The following is a 15646-nucleotide window of genomic DNA, read 5'->3' on the forward strand; positions in this document are numbered from 1 at the left end:
AATGTACAGATCAACTGAGTTCCCTAATGTTGGTTAGTGTTTAACCAAGCTTGATTTGGACATTTTAGTTCAGTGTTTCTTAACTGTATTGTTTGGTTGCTATGTTACACTTAATACGTTGTGCTGATCTGTTCTGTAAGCTGGAATTGCTGCTTAGGCCTAGCTACTCAAAGTGAGCAAATTAAGCACTTAGGGAAGACTGCCGTGTGTAGGTTCTGCTGTTTATGCAATGGGGATGCACAGTCCCAGTTCATACGAAGTCTGTGAAACTTCACTTCCATCGCCTGCCGGTCCCATTCCCTAAAGCCTGAAGCTTAATCCTGGGAATGTGGGAAGAAACCCTTGATAAATGTGCACAGTGTATACTACATTTTTTAGCCTTTGTGCTATATGTGTGCCAGTCTAATGCGGACCAGAGATCTAAAACAGACACTCTGTGGAAATCAAAAATCTTGAGACTAGTCTTGAAAAAAATCTGAGAGAGAGAGAGAGAGAGAGAGAGAGAGAGAGAGAGAATGAATGAATGAATATGAATATCCAAACAGGTGGAGAACACTGTGTGGTATATTTACAAGCCCTTAACGTCACTGGAGCGTTACCTTTTATGACGCTCCGGTGGCATAGCGGCATTCCCATATGGTGCTAAGCCGCTTAACGCCACCTTGTAAATATGCCCCTTTTCGCAGCAGTCCTCTACAGCAAAGGGGCATGCACTGGGTGCTGCAGGGGTCGTACCACCGCAAAACCCATTGCTTTTTTATGCCACCGCAGGTTTACAAGAGAAGGGCAGCGCCAGAAACTAAGGCCAGGGAATACCAGGTCTTAGAATGGCGATATGAGGAGTAATTATTAATTTCTGCTTGTTCTTTGCTCTTTCCATGTGCGCTGCATTCTGCAGCACACATAGAAAGAGCAACTCACCATTATTGATTGTTTATGTGCAGGAAGGTGTTCCTTCCTGCAAATAAATGAAAGCCCCTGCAACGCAGACACCCTTGCAATATGGCAATATGGTGCCTGCACTGGAGCTAGGCAGCTTTTTTAGCACCAGCACTAGGGGAAACAGAGGTGTGCACTGCATTCTTGTGAATACAGCGCATTCCTGAGTTTTAAAAATGTTGGAGCACAGCGTTGCCAAATATGGCATAACACTGCGCTCTGACATTTTTGTGTAAATATGCCCCTCTGTTCGTACTCCAAGCAACAGCTGTTCATTGCTACTACTATTCTACAGGGATAAGGAGTGAGTTGAGGGGCACAGATTATTCTAGTACTCGATCCCTCTTTGCTATGACAGAACATAGAGAAGAAAATGGTTTTAAGGTTTGGTTGTGTTCGGGAGACCAAATAGTTCACACTAGATTTAAAGAAGTTGTCGACCACAAAATACCCGATACCATATACTAGATTAGAGCCATAAGCACCAACCAAGACGTCTTTTAACAAGAAAAGTGACGACAGCCAATATCATTTTGGTGTGACTGATCGTACATGTTTGGTCAACTTTGTTCAGCCTGGTTTTGAAGCACACAGCATGACATGCTTTATGTGGATTGAGCAGGAGGAAGCTGTTCGACCTTACACTTGCATCTTTTGACATACAGAGGGTCAGAGTCCAGGTCCCTGCTCTCTGGCATCCGGGTGAAGAGCTGCTGATCATCTATCTGTGTGTGGTCACCCTCTCCATATACTCTTATAAGGCTGGTGAGAAGAGGTGCAACATACGTCTGGTGACATTGTGTGAAGTTGGTTTAGAATCCATTATATATATGTTGAAAAAAGGCTGCAATATATCATGGACATATGATGGAAATAGAAACACACGAGGAATGGGTAGAATCACTGAAAACGGGGACACAAGTCAACACTGTGAAATGGGACCGGATGGGTTAGAGGTAGGACTGCGCTTGTTGACTCTTGAAGAAAAGCAGCCAGGGTGTCCATTGTATTACTGCGCCAACCAGAGGTTGATAAGCAGAAGTGACATAGACACATCTACAGTGCAAACAAATTGCATCTTATTCGAACTGCAGGTGAGCAAGTGTACATACTTGAAATGTGCACAGGGCGCTAAAACTGTTAATAGCTTTTTGTGGTGCCGAGGCCAAAACAGAACTCTGAGTCTGTGATTCGTCGGAGTCATGAACTATTAGGCTTGTGAACCTGATGTGACAAGTTCTTTCTCCCCTCTACACTTCTAAGCAGGTACAGACGTTCCATTGACCGGGGGTTCCAGAGTACATTGACAAAACGTAACCCGTCTCCATCACCACCGATGGTAAATCTGGGAATGCACCAAAATACAATGGGGGGGGGGTCCATGGAAACATCCACTCTCCACCCATGGAACGCCTCTCTGAGGCAGAGTAACACAACGCAGTGATTTATCAAGCCACTCAGGGCCTTGCAAGGTGGCCTTGCGTGGCTTGATAAATCCTACATACATAAATCCTACATACATTCTGCATTGCCTCTGTGCCCCCTTGCATGGCGCAACGGCGATGCAAAACCTACATAAATATGCCCCAAAGTGTTTTGATGGTTGCAAACGGGGAACAACCTTTACAACGCAACTATTACAACGCACTACACTTACAACGCATTTTTTACAACGCAACATCCACTACAACGCATTCCATTACATCGCATGACACTACAACGCATTTTTAAAAACTACCTTTACAACGCATTCCATTACATCGCATAATATTACATTAAAACCCCTACACTATCCAACACTTACCCTACTGTTGCACCCCCTGGAGTTAGAATAGTAATTTTTACCCCTACACTATCCAACACTTACCCTACTGTTGCACCCCCTGGAGTTAGAATAGTAATTTTTACCCCTATACTATCCAACACTTACCCTACTGTTGCACCCCCTGGAGTTAGAATAGTAATTTTTACCCCTATACTATCCAACACTTACCCTACTGTTGCACCCCCTGGAGTTAGAATAGTAATTTTTACCCCTACACTATCCAACACTTACCCTACTGTTGCACCCCCTGGAGTTAGAATAATAACTTTTACCCCTACACTATCCAACATTTACCCTACTGTTGCACCCCCTGGAGTTAGAATAGTAATTTTTACCCCTATACTATCCAACACTTACCCTACTGTTGCACCCCCTGGAGTAAGAGTAGTAATTTTTACCCCTATACTATCCAACACTTACCCTACTGTTGCACCCCCTGGAGTAAGAATAGTAATTTTTACCCCTATACTATCCAACACTTACCCTACTGTTGCACCCCCTGGAGTAAGAGTAGTAATTTTTACCCCTATACTATCCAACACTTACCCTACTGTTGCACCCCCTGGAGTTAGAATAATAACTTTTACCCCTACACTATCCAACACTTACCCTACTGTTGCACCCCCTGGAGTAAGAGTAGTAATTTTTACCCCTATACTATCCAACACTTACCCTACTGTTGCACCCCCTGGAGTAAGAATAGTAATTTTTACCCCTATACTATCCAATACTTACCTTAAATGCAATTTAATATTATGCGTTGTAATGGTATGCGTTGTAAAGGTAGTATGCGATGTAATGGAATGCGTTGTAAAGGTAGTTTTTAAAAATGCGTTGTAGTGTCATGCGATGTAATGGAATGCGTTGTAGTGGATGTTGCGTTGTAAAAAATGCGTTGTAAGTGCATGCGTTGTAAAAGTGTGCGTTGTAACGACATACATCCGTTGCAAACACTCAGATTTGGTAAATATGAGAGGAGTTTGCGAATGCTAAAACACTTTTTGAAATTTACTAAACCCAATTAAGCCTTTGTAAAAAGTCTTTTAAATTGTGAAATAGTTTTAGAAAACATTAAGGAATTGCAATCTGGAAGAGGCATGTTAAAGGCATCCCTTCCAAATAGCAATTCTTCAAGGTAGGTATTAATGTTTTACCACCAATACAAAGGATGTGGTAAGCTATTTGTAAACTGGAAGGGGTCCCCAGCAGACTGCTTCTCCTTTGTGAATGTTGATAAAAATGTGTTCTATGAGTAGACAGTGGTCCAAGGTACCACTGCCTACTTACTCTGAATAAAAGTTTGTTTAACTTTTAATTTTTAATTTTAAACGCGTCCTGTTTCCCTTTTAAGAAAATAGGCTGCATTTATTTTTATTTTTTATAAGATTGCTTCATCAAAAAGCAATCACAGACATGGTGGTCTTCTAACCCCAACAGGCCACCATCCCTGTAATGCCAACCAATCGTTGCAGGTCACAATTTGCCACCTGCCGCGTGCATGTTAAAGAGGTAGGTTGGATTGCGACTCACCATTCTGACTTTTGTGAACCCACCTATCAACAAATAGGTCTGTTCGACATATTTTGTTCCATTCACATTTTACGAATGGACATTTCGTACATCAGCGCCCTATGCACAAAACCAGATAATCGCCAAATACACTTTGCAGGGTGGGTCCTGAAAATGCAGGACATGAGGCAGATAGCCCAGCTCCCCTCCTCTAACCACCCACCCCATCTTTAGTAAGGCCCTGCAGGGCGCCTGCTCACCTGTTGTTGCCAAAACTGTTATTTTTGTATCTATGTTCCATTTAATGCCACAGTTCATAGCCATGTGTTGACATAAACTAGACTAATTACATACCTGGCGATGATAATCGATCTTGATAGTCTGGTACATAAGGGTCGAGAGTCTTCATCAGGGAAAATATGGAAAGTGCAAACAGCCCGATTACCACCACATAAAAGGCAACGTAGTACAGACTGATGTATACTGTGGAGGCAAACAAATAGGAGGCATTAGGGTACAGAGGCAACATCCACGCGAGTCAAACGTCATATTTTACATCACTTGGCCAAGAAAGGATTAATGGCCAAAGTATTTCAAACTAATTTAGCACTTTTCTGTTAACCGATTAGAACTTTCAAAAATACTTTTCGTTTTTTTAAGTATCTGGCCCAGTTTGTATTTGAGTCAAGCACTCGCCGCTGTCATCTGTGTGTGTAAACTGAAAATCATACGTTTGAAGGATGAACTCATGTAGCCCTTCATTCTAATGAGGAAATGTTGTTTGCTTTCTCGCCCTCTAAGTGCGCTGGGTATGCCCAGACGTGGGTCCCGGGCTCATTGTGCCACTGGATTCAAGCTAGCCTGGCTGATGAGGGGTGATGCCCCAAAACTGGTCCTAGGATGCTTGTTTCTGGTCCAGGGAGGACCCGGCTTGACAGTTCGGTCTGGACTGTTCCCATGAGGCACAGGGTCAAGACTCATTTGCATATGGCTGGGTCTAAACTGGGGTGGCATGGTGCACAAAAGAACGATGGATTTAACCCAGATCTATTGACTGGGGGAGAATATTTGATTTGTTCTGCATTCCGTCCATCATCTGTGTGTCTTAAGATAAATTGAGTGCCATCAAACTGGGTAATACTAACACCTGTTAGTTATAGCACTGCAAAATGGCAAATGTGCTGTAGTACACACTATAAAAAAGAAGTAATCATATTCAAAGCAATTATCATATTATTGCAAATATGCCCATCTTGATTCCATTCAGTTGAAGTCTAGGAAAATGTTAAACGCTGAACCTTTCCTCTAAATCAGACTTATTTATTCCTGCTATATGTCATTTGCACCCAGTGTGGGCCAGATGTGAATCTGCAAGAGTCCTAGCTTCCAGAGGATCCAGACGACCAGCCAAAGGGGACATCAAGACCTAGTTACTGCCTGCAAACCCAGAGCACTCAAAAACCATATGGTGACACAAGCCAACTTGCATAATGCCACAGCCCTCCGGTGGTAAGAGGCCGCGGATCATGTAAGACCTATCTTTAACTTACACGAGAGCCAGAGAGGGGACCCCAAAAGAGAGGATGACACAGGAGTGAAGCACATACGCAACTCATAGGAAATCGAACATTACTATTTAAGCTCCCGGAATCTTCTAAAAAATGGAGATGATTAAAGACCGCTTTCTAGTTGTAAAAATCGATTTTTTGGTCTACATTTGTCAACTTACACCAGGGAAGAGATTCTGTCATTGAGGGAAAGAAATATAACCACAGTTTCTTCCCTTCATGTTGTTACATGTCCTCTATTAGTCCTCTATGATGGGGCCCCACTGCAGAATATGATGAAGGGCCCCAAGTCTCCCAAACATCACAGACGTTCCTGGGCTTTGGGCTGCATTGACCCTCCATGATGCGTTGGGGGTGCCCTGGATGGTTGGGGGCCCACTGCACCACAGGGGCTGTAAGGGCCTGTGTTATGCCCCTGTCCTCCATCATACTCAAGGGTTTGATCTGGATTTATATTTGCTCCCATCGTGAAAGCCTGACCAGGAAGAGCTCAACCGACCCATACAAATACCGAAGCTGCTTGTAAGAAAATCACAAAGAAAATCTTTGCAAGAAAATGCCAGAACCAATGGTGCTCACCAAATTTGACTAAATTAGGATAGATTAGGTACCCGATTCGGCACCTAAAACTAAAAGCCCCCTTTCCATTAAACTAAATCTGTAGAAAGCTAGTAAGAGGAGGCCTTGCCCAAGTATGCGCCCAAAACAATGTCACCCCATCCTTTGATTTAGGAAGTGTAACTGGTCCTAACTGATTTTCCAATCCCTGTAGTCTACAAAGATGCCTTTGTGGAAGTTAAAGCTTTACACCCTTCCAAGTCCCACTTTTTTTTTCATCAATTGGACGTCCAGGCCCCGGCACTGTATTGAAGAATCTGCAGAAACCAGGGAAGGTGCCAAGCTATAGATATGATAGATGTGAGTAATGAAGCACTATTTAAAACAAATTATTATTATTGTTGTCATTATAGATCATTTCAGTACTAGTACTACTAGTAGCATATGTAGTACTGAGTGGACACTCAAGAGGCAGAGGAGTCTTTCACTGTCTTCACAGTTTTTAAGAGCTCACTCCAACAAGGTCTTTACATTTCTAAAGGGTGCTGACTCAACACAAACGAGCCACTGATTTAGGGACTCAACTAGTTCCCAGTAAAAATGATTAAATGTGCCGTAATCAGATTACGCATATGGGAATTTTTCTGCCTAATTATTGTCATTTCCATATTCCTCAAATGGATTAATACCATATGACATTAAGGAAACCAATGAAGGTTATTACCCCCTGCAAAAGGCTGGAGGTAACTAGTCCACACACGTTTGCAACATTTGTACAGACTGTGGGACTGCTCCTCTCCCGCCAGCTGTATTAGGATATACTTACACACTATTCCAAACCCCAACACATATACAAGTACATTACATGGTCACTCCAGATCCCCGCAAATGCTCCCCTTCCACTAAATAAACACATACAGATTACATCCAAACTCTGGCATGCCCATATCCAAAGCTTTGGGTTGTATGACAGGCATACATGGCTAAACAACGAGTACCTCTATTACGCTGTCCTAACCACGAATGCGTCTAAACAACGCAATCCTTTACCACGCATGCCTTCACCACACAATTTTGTGGTAAAGGCATAATTTGCTAAAGGGATACACATGGTAAAGATTACCACTACCCCAACCCTACCCCCTCCCCACCCTAAGCCCTAAAATCCTATCCCTTTACTTCACCTCCTTGCCCTGAGGCCTAAAACCTACCCCACCCCACCCTGCCCTTAACACTACCCCTTCTCCTCCCCCCACCCTGAGGCCTAAAACCCTGCGCCCTGCCGTACACTACCCCGACCCCAGCCCCCACCACCCTGAGCCCTAAAACATACCCCTGCACTGTCCTTTACACTAAAGCAACTTCTTTCACTGCCTTGAGGCCTAAAACCCTGCCACCCACTAAACCCCCCACAAATCCAGCCCCAGCCCTTAAAACTACCCCTGCCCCTACTGTAAACTACCCCGACCACAGCCCCTCCACCCCGATTCCTAAAACATACCCTTGTGCAGTCCTTTAAACTACCCCATCCCCTTCCACTGTCCTGAGGCCTAAAACCCTGCCCCATCTAAAAACCTACCATGACACCCAGCCCTGAGCCCTAAAACTTACCCCGCCCTGCCCACAAAACTATTTCTCCCCCTCCCCCCACCCTGAGGCCTAAATCCCTGCCCCTACCGTAAACTACCCCAGCCCCCCCCGCCCTGAGTCCTAAAACATACCCTGCGCTGTCCTTCACTCTACCCCAACCCCTTCCACTGCACTGAAGCCTAAACCCCTTCCACCACTTAAACCACCCCAAACCCATCCCCTGCCCTTAAAACTACCCTACCCCTCTCTGAGCCCTAAAACCCTGTCCCCGTTCCAAAAAATGCCCCGACTCCCCCCAAAGACTTAAAACCGATCCCACCCCTGAAAACAACCCCGCCCCCCCAAACCTGGACCCAGCGTACGGAGCTTCCTGTTCCAACGCTTCTCCCCGATCATCTAAACACTAGACCACTCTCTGCCATAACCACCCATATGCGTGGAAACGGCACGTGTGGCTCAGCCCGCGTTTTAAAGGGGTTTTCCCAAAGCTTTGTTTCTCCGACCACTGACATGCAACCAAACTACTGTTCTGCCTTTCTTCAGGGCTTTTACATGTACAACAAGATCTCTGACCTTCAATCTTGATAATTTTCTTCTTCATAGAGAATACGTGGCACAATGCAGACCCATCCATTTTCACAAGACACACAGGCCACCTTAAGACACAGGGCAATGCCAAAAGTAATGGCATAGACATAATCTCTGCACCATCATCCCTGCACTGACCTGGAACTCCCAACAATATACAAAGAAAAAATGTGGGGCCTAATTCTACCTACCCCTTTCTTCATGCACTAAATCATGTTTGCCGTCATCTGCTTGAAGCACACTGTTCACTTCTCAACATGTTTGTAGACCTTCTCTTCGCCTGTGTCCACTACATAAAGCAAAGATTGGTACGCAAGTCTTTAACTTCGAGATGTAATACCTATCTCCTCTACCCCCAAATTTTGTGACCTTTTTCTCAGAACCTGTCTCTCTTCTCTGGGCCACCCTTTCAGGTCAAAGGACGCTATTTAGACCTTGTCCATCACAGAGGCAACAATCGTATACTGTTTGACTCCAGTTTGTTGCCTTGTGCCGACCACTCTATCTGATCCTCAAAATCTCAAGACATTCTTTCCCCCTACTGAGACGGTGACCCTTTCATCTTTTACAGAGATATATTCTTCTCCAGGTATTTGAAATCTCTGGCTGGTAAATACACACTTTTCTGACAGGACACTCTAACTCTTCCTGCCACATCCTCACCACGTTTTTGGTTATAATTGTGTAATGAACATGAAACACCCCAGACATACATGGGCTTATTTACAAGCCCCTTGCGCCGCTTTTGCGTCATTTTTAGCATGGAAAAAGTGACGTACAGGTGGCGCCAGGGGCTTGTAAATAAGCCCCACTGTATCTCCTGACCCTAGGAACATCTTCAAGGCTTAGTTGCACTGCACCCAAAAAGACTTCATCACTCAACCCCAATTGGCTTAAACCTAAACCAAGACCACCACGTCACACTTGACTTCGCATATCACCATTTTGTTTTTCCTCACAGAAATGCAAACGCTTTTACCTATCTCCTTTTATACTCCCAGGTCTTCGGTGAACCTACCTTTGCCTTCATGTCCAAAGACTTTCTGAGCACTGCATTTCTCCTTTTTCCAACATTAACAACACCCCCTATATTCAATTGCAGCCCCTGCTATCCTTCAATAGATTCCTCTATTAAATGAAGCAAAAACGTGAATTTTTCATAACGTCAATAACTCCTAAATACTCTACCATAGGTCACTGGCTGTCTGCAATAGGGTAGGAGCCGGATGATGAACCAAAATTGTTCTAGTCACAGTGTGGGACAATACACTGACAAATTAAGGCAAGTGCTATAAAAGACTTTACAAAGCCACATGGGCACACTGAACTAGCTTAGGTCCCTCCTCAGAGACAGAGAAAAGCAGATTACATTTATAATGCAAGCATAGTTAAGTTTAATGATGTCAAGATTCTAGAGACTCACCTCTGCTCTTCACTATCTATTTATTGCTACATTTTCCTTTAAAACAAAAGTCCTCCTTACTGTTGTATTACTAATAACCTCATACAAGAAAAATGAAAAAGAAAAGTTCCCCTATAGCCAATGTTCAAACTCAACTACTCTACCCACACCCAAACACCATTCGCCCTTTTCAACAACCTAGTCAACTACGATAAAGTTCCCAAAAATCTTGGCTTGATTGCAACATGCATTTGAGCTTCCTGGTAATGCTACACACAAAGGCACCTTCAGTCAAGAGAACCTTTCAGCAGAATCCTGCCTGCCTTTCTTGCTCTTTCTGACCCATTGGCGTGGCTGGTACTTTAATCCGTATTCTGGTATATACTCACACTTCGCATTAGATCCCGCCCAACCATCATTTAATATCTTCCCATTCACTCAACCCCAACACCAGAAAGACCATACAAATATAAATCAAATGTATAAGCTCTTAGAAACGAGTCATTATATACCACGCACGCGACAAATCACTTACAATAATTAAATAAATATTATGTCTGGGTATCTTAGACATAGTGATCCAATCATATTGGAAGTTGAAATGTTTCACCGTCTATTCACTATTGTTTCAGTATAGTCTTACAGAACTGGGATCATAAAATATTTCAACCATCTTTCAGTCAGACCTACGAAATACGCGTTCCCAGTAACTCCGCCTTGGTACCCCACACTTCTGATAAATTACTTTATTATTTATTCACGATACTGCACGCACTTGGTACGCAGGAGTTATACGTGAAACATTATCATGCAAAACTCATCTTTGGCAACAAGTGTAGGCTAAGTCGAAAAGTATTTGAGCGATACAAACCCATCCTTATATGGCCCTTGGCTCACATACATTCATTCGGATGACTTTCATGAATGCAATTACAGTTAACAAATCCTGTCAGAACTGCGCACAAGGGGGCAAATTTACAAGCCCCTTGCGCCACTTTTGCGTCACTTTTCCCATGGTAAAAGTGACGCAAAAGTGGCGCAAGGGGCTTGTAAATCTGCCCCAAGATGTGTATCCAAACTCACCCCATTTAATTAAGGTCCTTCCCAAAAGTTCTCCAGTGTCCGGATTCCAGACAAAGCGCCCGAAGTTTTCCATCCTCTGGCTGCATGTCTTCTTCTCATTAAAAGTCGCCATTTTGTCCTGAAGTTGTTGAACAGTTCGGACGCGACCAAAAATAAAATCAACTGAGCCGCCAAGGAGACAGCAGCTACCTTTGTCGTGCTTATATTGAGCGGATTTCAAGGTCAAGGAGATTGCATTCACTGGCACTGAAACCAACCAACTAACAACAATTTATTAATCTTGCAGGTTAAAGCTATCGTGCTGTATAAACATTGCTGGAAATGCCCCACACTCCCCTCCGCAACAAAAGGGAAGGTTGAACCGTGACGCCCTTCCAGCTCTTTCTGACGCTTCAGTAAACCTCCATTATTACACCTGTTCTGTATCCGACCTACTTCTTCAGAGCATGTACCTGATAACTTATCTTTTTTTGATAATAGACATAAGGGCTGCTTCCTAGTTTCTTTGAAAATTCAAGAGTATGGTAACCTTACCAGGCTGATATATATAAAGCCTGCAGCCTACAGCAGACCCTATGATACTCAAAACCCTGTTGGATGATAATAAATAATCACATTTCCCCCAGAAATCTGAAGATTGAGTGACAACCTCAACGTTTATCCCTAAAGGGTGAACTTTCTTTGCTTTAACAAAGTGTCCATTTCTGGACAACTTATTAGGGACTGTTTGTTATTGTCATATTGTGTTTTTCATAAACAAATATTTTCAGTAGAGGACAGGCACACTCTAAAATGCCATGTAATACAACAAACCCCATTAAACCCGATTTAAAGTAATTGCATGGTCTCCATTTTGGGTGCTGATTCTAGGCGCTACACAAGCGCTACCTAAATGGTGCCTGGGAACTGTAGTAGAACAGGTCCCATTTGCCACTTGTCACTGCCTCTTTCATAACTGGAAATTGGGGTCTGTTTGACTTGGCCCTCATTGCAGGACCACCCTCAAACTTGTTGCCTGAACCCTCCTGTTCTCAGAAACAGTTTTTGTTTGCTTTTAGGGCTCTGTGCACTTTACCAGTGCTAAAGTGTTTGGTTTATCTTCTTTAAACATAGTGAAATCAGTTCAAGCTCAATTGGCACATTTAATTTACTTAGTTATAAGTTTCTAGTCAAGTGGTACTCCATGTTCCCCGGGCCTGTAAATTAAATGCTACTAGAGGGCTTGCAAGACTCATTATGCCACCCACTTAAATAGCTCTTTAAACATTTCTCAGGCCTGCCATTACGGTGGGTGTGGGCAGTTTTGACTTGATAAAACGAAACTTTTGCCAGGCTTAAAGCTTCTGTTGTAATACATATGTCACCCCTATGGTAGGCCCTAACCAACCCATAGGGAAGGGTGCAGTGTATTTAAAAAGGTGGACATTTACTTTTAAGTTTTGCATGTCCTGGTACTGAAAAATGTTTACTTTTTTCACTACTGCTAGGCCTACCTCTCCCATAGAATGACACTGGGTTACTTTATAACATTTAATAAGTGATAACTTTTGATAGGGAGTAGGCAGGAATGTCGAGTTTGGTCTCTAAAGAATTGTAATATAAAACCTTCTTTAATGGTAAAGTTGGATTTTAAGTCACAATTCTGAAAATGCCACTTTTAGAAAGTTGACATTTTTTTGTCCTAACCATTTGGTGCCTGCAGCCTGTATCCTGGGTCACATAGTAGTGTAGTTGGCAGTTGGCCTTTGGGTATACCTCCCAGACAGTATCACAGATGGGGGACTGGGTATTGACACGATGAGCCATCCTCAGTAGATGGGAAGGGCAGAGCTGCCATCTACCACCCCTGCCCTCAAAGACACTGCCCCAGAACACTTGCAAAGAACTTCACACAAGTCTATTGTCACCCCAGATCCCTTGAAGCCAGGACAGGGGAAGGGAGGAATTCAAGAACCAGATGTGGGGAATTCTAGAAGTTTCTGCAACTTTAAAGCTAGCACAGGACTACATATTGGGCCCTTGGACCAACTATTCAGATCATTTTTGGACCTTTGGAAGACTCAGAAAAAGGACTGTCCTGCTGCTGGAAGGAATGCCCTGCTTCAATAGGACTGCCCTGCTACCGGTGGAAAGAAGAATGAACCTGCTTCTTGAACCCAAAACCACCAGCGTGAATCCAAGGGCTAGCTGTCTGGCCTACTGTTCTGACCTACAGGGACATAAAAAGCTCCAGAGATCTGCCCTGCTGCTTAGACTCAACTGGATCTGCCGGTAACCTGCTGCTGGCCTCTGCTGGAATGGGTTGTGATCCCTAAGAGGTGCTCCCAAGTCCTACACCCTTGGTTGGCATCAGAGTGTACTCCTTTTTGCCTAATTGTGGGTTTCCTCAGAACAGATGCAGCACAATGAAGTACGATCTCGCATCACAGCACCTCGCAGCCCCTGAGCAACAACCTCCTCAGAGTCGATGAAGATTTGTACAGCGCATGATTACCTAGCCAAGGGTTTCCCAGCGCTACTCTACAATATGGTACCAGGAACAGAGAAATGAACTGCTGTAGATGGCAAGGTTTAAAAGAGCCAGGTTTTGAGTTTCCTATGGAAATCAGAGAGGAAACGACGCACGCTCAGGTCAGCCGGGAGGGTATTCCATAACTTTGAGCCTAACAAAAAAAAGGGTTGTCCTTCCTGTCTGGCTCTCTTAACTCTAGGAACAAGTGCAAGGTCCAAGTTGCTAGAGTGTAGATAAAGACTAGGCATATATGGCTGCACTAAAGATCTTAAAAAGGAGGGACCAGAATTTGAAAGACATTTATGTACATTACACAGTGCCTTAAATTGGATGCAATGTTCAACAGTGAGCCGCGGAGCAGGCAAGCAGTGGAATAGAATTTGGGGGGATGCAATAGCAGTTTTGCCACTGCGTTCCGCACTGTTCAAAGTCATCTGAACAGATTCATTGTTACCCCAAGATACAAGATATTTTGGTAATCACGTCTCAAAATCACCAAGGCCTGGTGACAGATTGTTAGGCCAAAAATGAAAGGAAGCCTAAGATTTTTTGAGACATCTCAAAATGTCGAAGCAAGTGGCAACCACTTTATAGATCTGATGACTCTTAGAAAGACTTGAGTCCAGCCAAACACCAAGATTTTTGACGAATGGGACAGGTCAGGTACCCGTCACCTCAGGCCATAGACGCAGGCGCAACAGATGAGGAAGGATTCCCATAACTAGCACCTCAGTCTTGTCTCCGTTTAACTTCAGAAAGTTGGCGTTCATCCAGGAGCAGAATGGGGTAAGACAGCTGTTCAGTGTTACTGCGCTCTTATTCTCCTGGGAAGACAGGGAGGCAACGATCTGGGTGTCATTGGCATAGGACAGAAGAGTGAGGCCGTGTTTTTCCACCAAGTCAGCTAGTGGCCTAATGTTAAGATTAAATAGAACAGGGCTGAGGGTGGAGTCCTGAGGAACCCTGGACTGTAAAGGATGTAACTTGGACCAGTGCTGATGTGAATGCACTTGGAAAACTCAATCCCCAAAGGAAGCGACTCAGTCAACCAAGGGCCAAGCCCTGAACCCAAACAGCCTAAACTTGTGACTTTGTACCGGTCCGGCGATACCACATAACCACAGTTGGTGCTTTGTGCTTTTAGGCGCTATACTTACCTTAAAACTGTGAAACTGCATATCTCCGGTTCTGATGATTGAATTATTGTTGTTTCAGTGTCAAATCATTTATTAAAATTGACTCTATTTTTCTAAATTGGTGTGGAATTTTTCTTATGTTGTGTTTTCATTTTATTGCTATTTGTGTGCTTTATAAATACTTCACACATTGCCTCTGAGTTAAGCCTGACTGCTTTTGTGTCAAGCTACCAGAGGGTTATGCACAGCTTAATTTAGTAATTCACACAAAAGAGGAGGGGTGAGGGTAATGGACTCACCTACTCTGGACCCCCAGAAAATACTTTTATACACATGAAGGAGTAGGGAGGGATAAAAAGTGTCTGTATTTAGTGGCGGCATGTGCTGCCTTTAATACTGACCTCACTCACACAGTTGTGTGACATGCTTCATCATAGGGCTGCTGCAAAACACCACTGCGCAGCCAACACCTGGGGTGGAGCAATAGGGTAGGGGAAGACAAACACAACACAAAAGAGAAACAAATGATTTCTAAAGTGACTGGGATCACCGGAGGTGAAAGGGCAGTGTAGATTAAAACTAGCTCGGAGGTGTCGCTGTGCCTATACTTTACTCCTGGACCCTCCGGCCAGGATTAAAAACGTGAAGGATGGTGGTGATTGGGAGATGTAATGTGCTCCGTACACCCCTCCTTACTGCCAAATCATCGACATATTTTGGCTGTGTGTTTGTGCCCCTCGATCGAGGTCACGTCGTCCTTCTTCAGTGCTCTGACGGTCCCAGAAAAATCTGTGTATATCTCTCACCTCGTTTATCGATATAAGGGGGTGTCAGAACGCCTTGCTCTGGCCCCAAGGTATTCCCTCGGCAGTACTCTATTGATGTACAAGTTTACCCCTAAACAATGTTAAAATTGGCGAGAGGCAAGGAGAGACC

At 43.9% G+C, this 15646-nt stretch overlaps 1 protein-coding gene across 1 annotated transcript in view; it reads right to left on the reverse strand.

The window, feature by feature from the left end:
- ATP4B (ATPase H+/K+ transporting subunit beta) overlaps nt 1–11250 on the reverse strand; it is a 113938-nt gene extending 102688 nt beyond the window's left edge. The window contains exons 1-2 of the mRNA XM_085622735.1: nt 11063–11250; nt 4628–4756 (exon numbers count right to left, since the gene is read on the reverse strand). Coding sequence (XP_085478861.1) covers nt 4628–4756; nt 11063–11174 — 241 coding nt within the window. The 5' untranslated portion in view covers nt 11175–11250. The remainder of the gene's footprint in view (nt 1–4627; nt 4757–11062) is intronic.
- Nucleotides 11251–15646: the final 4396 nt, after the last annotated feature.

The sequence above is a fragment of the Triturus cristatus genome, chromosome 8, assembly GCF_964204655.1.
Source record: "Triturus cristatus chromosome 8, aTriCri1.1, whole genome shotgun sequence".
NCBI lineage: Eukaryota > Metazoa > Chordata > Amphibia > Caudata > Salamandridae > Triturus > Triturus cristatus.